Below are 6,000 nucleotides of genomic sequence, written 5' to 3'. Positions count from 1 at the left end.
AGCAAAAGCAACCTCTGAGCCCGAGGATTCGTCCGTATCTGAACTGCTTTTATTATCAATTGCGAAATCGGAATAGGAGTAAATAATAAGTAAGAGACACCATCATAACAGGAAGAAGTCAGAACACCTTGGGTTTTGTTATTTTTTTTTTCCCCTTCTCAAATAAAAAGGCGGATTTCACGATGATCACTGAAATTATAAAGACAGCGACTGAGCGGAGGGCTTGGAAAGGAAAAGAAAAAAAAATCACCATCATTGGTCCTAAAAACGCAAACGTTCCCCTTTGCTCACTTGGCACAATAGAAATGAACTGTCTCTCAAAGAGCCATGCGCCTAGTGCTATTTATAGCCAGGGGCTGTGTTGGAAGATACCATTAAGCTTCTCCCGGGCAGACAGACAGGGGGGTGGTTGGATGGGAGGAGGGGGTTTAGCCAGTGTAAAGGCAAAAGCGATCCCCCACCCCCAGCCTCCCTTCCCCGCACACACACACATCCACACACTCACACCCCACCCCCTAGTCTGGCTGGGAATTTGAACCGATCCAGCCTGTTTAAACGGAAAGGACACAGATCTTCAATGTAAAAAAAAAATCAGATCAGACCCAGAGAGAGAGAGAGACGGAGAGGGAGGAGTGTGTGTGAGAGAGAGAGTGTGTGTGAAAGAGGGAGAGGGAGCAAGAGAGCGAGAGAGAGGGAGAGAGAGAGGGAGAGAGAGGGAGGGAGAGAGAAAAGAAGAGGGGGAAAAAAAGGAAAGAAGATTTTCTCTATGTATATAAAGATGGCCACGTTAGCAAACGGACAACCAGACAATACCAGCCTGAGTAGCAATCACAGCAACCCCAGCACCAACGGGCATATGAACGGATTAAACCATAGTCCCGGAAACCCATCCACCATCCCAATGAAGGACCACGATGCCATTAAGCTCTTTATTGGGCAGATCCCCCGTAACCTGGACGAGAAAGACCTCAAACCGCTCTTCGAGGAGTTTGGGAAGATCTATGAACTGACAGTGCTGAAGGACAGGTTCACTGGCATGCACAAAGGTGAGTTACCTCCTGAACTTTCCCGAGAGAGACCGGGAGAGAAAGGCAGGCTCTCTCTCCTCTCCGGGTCTCTCTTTCCCTCTTTCCTTTCGATTTCATTTCATTTTATTCCATTTTCAATTGGCCCGGGGGCGGAGGTGGCAAGCAACGGGGGCAGGGAAAGAAATAATAAACCTTCCTGGAAAGAGAAGAGAGAGATGCAGGGAAGGAAGTCAGCTCAGTTTGGGTCATTTATCAGTATTTTTACCTTTTTCCTCCCGTTTTTTGGGGGGTGAGGTGCAGCTGCCCGCTGGCGCCGGGCGCCCGGGCGGGCAGAAAGCGGCGGCAGGGCTGGCGGGGAGCTGTCCGCCCGCCGGTGGTGCTGAAAACGGGAGTAGGATTTCTTTATTTATCCGTGGGAGCAGCACATTTTCCACCCAGGGGTGTGTGTGTGTCCGTGTGTTTGCGCTGGGCTGGGAAGCCCCTATTTTACAACTGTTGTGTATCGGGCACCAGCACCTTCCTTTTTTCTTATTTTTATTTCATTTTTGTTTTTACTGCTCTTACAATTGTTATCTGCAGTCCACTCCAAAGCCAAAAGTAGAAGGGAGCGAGTTGCTCCAGAGATGAGGGGAGTATTTAATTTTGGCTTTGCTCAGTGTGGGAACAGGGATTTAAACAACAATAAAAAAGCCTATCTCAAGCGGGGTGGGGGTGTTTGTACGAAATCACGACTGGGGTGTGTGTGCTGGAGAGGGTGAACCAGGAGGGACAGGTGGCAGTTTAGTTCCAGAGGAGAGAAGTCTCCAAGCAGGCATATTCCAAGCGCTACTTTAATGTGCTTAAAGTCCATCCCGGGAACTTTTAAGATTTTCTTTAAAGGCAGTGGAGGCATACTCCCCGTGTGATGCCTCACTCACTCCATCCCCTGCCTGCTCCTTCCTCTGCTTAGCTCAGGCTTTCCGGAGGTGCATTTCAGATTAGATGATGCTACGTTTTGGGGGTGGACGAGGGTGTGTGTAGTGGGGGAGAGATGCTTGGATCCTCGGTTAAGAAAGTAGGACTCACAGGGAGGAAGTTGAAGATAATTTGAATGGTAGCCCCGCTTAGGAGCAGAAGGGACCCAGGACTGAAGCAAACCACTTTATTAACTCAGGTTCTGTATATACATGTGTGTGTGTTTGTTTCATTGAATATGTAGTCATTAAAAAAAAAAAATAAAAAAATAAAACCAAAAAGATCAGATCAGAGCTGGTTAGGGTGTGACTCCAGATTTAATGCGGGAGGAGAAAGGGTTTTGCAGGGGATTACGGGGGGGAGTGGAAGTTGTATGTTTTACAGGAGGGATTCAGTAACAGTGTCTACTCCAGCTTGGTGGACTCCCGACAGGGAGAGTCACTGGTAATGGCATTACTGGCTTCCCAGCTTTCCAGATGCCTTGGCAAATTGTAAATCTTGAACTTAAAGGAATGTTTAGCTGGTATCTCTTCCCCTTCCCAATCGCTCCCCTGCTCTCTTCCACCCTCAAGAAACGTGAATGAAAATATACCCTGATGGTCCAAAGTACCAGTTTCACATAGGCTAGAGAAAACATTCAGGACTCAGGGACTGGGGACTCAGTCTGACTAAGTTGGAGGATATTTCTTCCTTCTTTGCTTGCCGGTTGCTCTAAACACCCTTCTTATATTTACAATTATCAGTGTAGCCCTTTCGAACCATGCTTTCTTCTCGGACTAGCTTCCTAGAAGCCACATAAAGGTCTGATGGGCATCATTTAAACATGACATCCATACCATAATAATTATCAATACCAATAAAAATGCTAGTAAAAAGCACACGGAAGGAAAGGTCCTGAGAGGTTTTGTCTAATATACGAGGCATAGTGAGAGTAGGCACTGAGCTCGTGTGTTCGCGCATGTGTTTACAAAAATTATCTCAGGTTTCTGTAAACCAAAAATAACAACAGTAAAAGCTACACTAAAGAGAATCACTCAACATAGTGCAGAGGATATCTTTGAGCTAACACCTTAATAAAGGATTTTTGTGATGGGAGAGGTAATTTTGATTCGTTGGTGAGATTGTATTCTTTGTTATGCTCTATCTTAAACCTGTAATTAATCAATCTATGCGATAACTTTAATTTCTAGTTCATAGATGTGGATTATTCCTCTTCCAGTTCAGTTTGCTTTTACTGTATGCCTGCATTCACAGAGACAAACTCAGGAAGCAGGGGAGAGAAGAAGAGAGAGAGGGATCATTTGTCTTGCTTGGATGTGTTTAACACATATTCCTGAATTAAGCAAGATACTAACTTCATTCCCCTTCATTTCATTTCTGTTATAAAGCAGCAACCTAGGAAAAAAGCCAGGTGGGAAATCTTGTCACTTCATCAAACCAAACTGCACGAGTTCATCTTGACAGAAACAGCAATTTTTAACCTCCTAGAAGTTTTGGACTTTGGAGGGAAAAATGATGATGATTGTTATTTTGCAGGTTAGGGTTTGAGTGAAGCTTCAATAGACACTGAGTTGGCAGCATTTCAGGGATCGGTTTTATTTAGTACATCCGAGAAGAGTTTGAACTCCTTTCTAGCGATGCCGCTGATTTATTAGCTAATCCTGATCAAAATGTGCCTCTGGCTACCTGGAAAAAAATTACTTTCTTGCCAGTAGTGATTAATTACTATTAAGTCAAAAAGCATGATGGGGCTTTGAAGGATGAAGGTTGTGTTTGGCTTTTTTTTTTTCTTTTTTTTTTTTTCATTTTTAATCTATTTTTTTCTTTTCCCTTCTCTAAATGCAGTCATGTGAAGCATAGTATTCACTCAGATCTCCTCATTATGGCTTTGTTTTGCAGGCATGAGTGAAGAATTGTATAAAGATAGTCCAACTTGGCTCTCAGGGGTAGGTTGGCAATACGAAGCCCCAAGATGCTTTCCATAAGTGATGCGTAATGCTTATACATTAATTGATCCATCACTCTCAGTTGATTTCATTCCTAATCCAGGGGAGGAGGTTGTGGTAGAGGTATACCTTGAAGGGTTAATACTGGGCTGTAGTTTATTTAAGTCTATGGAGAACAAACCTTGGGTGTGGAGAGGGAGAAGGTGGGTTTGTGTTGGAAGGAGGCAAGAGACAGGAATTAGTTTCAAGTGAAAACATAACAACCAGAGTAATTTCAGGTGTAAATACATTGAAATGAGAGCACAGTATGTGTATTCCTGAAAATGTAATGAAGAGATACTCTGGTGCTCCTGTATAGCAGGAGGAAATTGAAAATTAAGAACCTGAAGACAAAGTACATGACTATGCCCCCTCCCAAAAACACTATCACAAAAGGAGAGTGAAGTCCCAGGTTACTTCACCAGCAGCTCTGGCGGATAACAAGCCAGATACCAAGGAAGAAGCATAGGAGCAGGATTCTTCTGCAGGCATATGAAGAGAGAAAAGGGTACGGGGGAAGCAGCATGTGAGAGAAGGCGGGAAAAGCTTGCCAGATCCCTGAGAAAACGAGCTTTCATGGAACAAACATTGCTGCTGCATATTTCCCCCGTCTTCACTTCTCTCCACACGGGGCAGGAACAAGCTTCTGCTGTGGTACTTTGCTGTAGGGTTGGGAGGAGGCTGTGTGCTGAGATCCACGGGTAGAAATCTACCGGGGCTGAGCTGACCCACCCACATGCTCACACATACACACTCACACACACATGCACTAATCACACTTGAACCATTTAGGAAGCCATTCATTCATAACTTTTCCCCTTCTTACCTAGCAGTGGAGTATGCTTAAAGGCTGAGTTACTGGGAGACATAAAGGTTAGTGCTCTCAGGACAGCCATATTATAATGCATTATCTTTGAAGTCATTTAAGGCCAATTTAAGTGGTATTTAGTGTAATATTTATGAATTAATGTAATCTAAATATAAGACTGTCCCCATAGGTTTAAACAGCCTTTTCTATCTAAGCTTGCTTATACCCAAGGTCTGAAATGCGTTTTAATTTAAAACATACAGGTCTCCATAATATTCTATTTAGGTAGTCAGAAGAAATCAGCATTCTACACTTAACTGAGGTTTACTGAAACACATGCGTGTGAGTGCACTTAAAGAGTGGAGATAGTGTGCAGTGGGAAAGCAAGGCTCTTCATAGACCGGAGATCTACAACAGTCTTTCAACCCTTATTTAGGAGTGGGGAAATCACAAAATCCCAAAACCTCCTTGAAATCCACTACTGCAGATCCCGTGGTTAGAATGGTGCTTCTACCTGACTCGAACCTCACTCAATCAGCATTCAATGCAGCTAGAAAAATGCAGCATGAAAAGAAGAGTTTAGTTCTTTTCCTGTTCTACCTTCTAAAAGTATAAATAGTTTTTAAATTTAAGACACCTCAGGGGTAGGTAATCAAGGCTTCCATTCATTATATTCATTCTGTTTGATTACAAAGATAGATGATAGAAAAATGAAAACCTTGTTAAGTCTAAAGATGTTTATGAAGGTTTTGGATGTCTTAGAAATTCAAAGGTGCAATGAAAATGAGCATTCAGTTAAGGCGATATATTTGTGTATATGTATAAATGTATAGATTTGTATGTGTGTATACATACAGAAAAAGAGATGTACACATATTCATGCATATAGCCTTTGGGAAATGGAAATTCAGTTGAAAAGAAGCACAACGCAATACAGGTGCTGAATAAACTCCTCCATAATTGAAACATAAGGCTTGCCTGGCTGAAAGCAACACATACAGCATTTAGTATGGTAGTAAACCAAACAAGTCTTAGGGAGGTAAATGCACAAATAAACTGGAATAAAACAAAGGAGGCTTTATGCCTTAGGTCTAAAGAACAACCCCTTAAAACAATCAAAATGCAATTGGATAGGTTGATGGAAGAGAGAGGAAAAAAACAACCCTCTGTACAGTATAATCTCCCAACAGTTGAGCATGCATGTGTTTTGATAATATCAAACAGA

The 6,000-nt window shown here is 42.9% G+C and overlaps 1 protein-coding gene across 21 annotated transcripts in view; it reads left to right on the top strand.

Annotated features, from left to right (window-relative positions):
* The first annotated feature begins 385 nt into the window (after positions 1–385).
* CELF4 (CUGBP Elav-like family member 4) overlaps positions 386–6,000 on the top strand; it is a 749,745-nt gene continuing 744,130 nt past the window's right edge. For 3 of the 21 annotated variants that reach the window (XR_009963147.1, XM_062610323.1, XM_062610329.1), the window contains exon 1: positions 387–1,046. Coding sequence is in view for 20 of the 21 variants with exons in the window: in XM_062610323.1 (XP_062466307.1) it covers positions 767–1,046 (280 nt within the window). In the remaining variant the exon portion in view is untranslated. Of the gene's footprint in view, positions 1,047–6,000 lie in introns of all 21 variants that reach the window. The other 18 variants (XM_062610341.1, XM_062610340.1, XM_062610331.1 and 15 more) reach the window with 11 other exon arrangements.

The sequence above is a fragment of the Pezoporus occidentalis genome, unplaced genomic scaffold (genome assembly GCF_034315485.1).
Source record: "Pezoporus occidentalis ecotype Australia unplaced genomic scaffold, CSIRO_AGI_Poc_V1 ctg146, whole genome shotgun sequence".
NCBI classification, from domain to species: Eukaryota; Metazoa; Chordata; class Aves; order Psittaciformes; family Psittacidae; genus Pezoporus; species Pezoporus occidentalis.
This window is presented reverse-complemented; position numbering and strand designations above follow the sequence as displayed.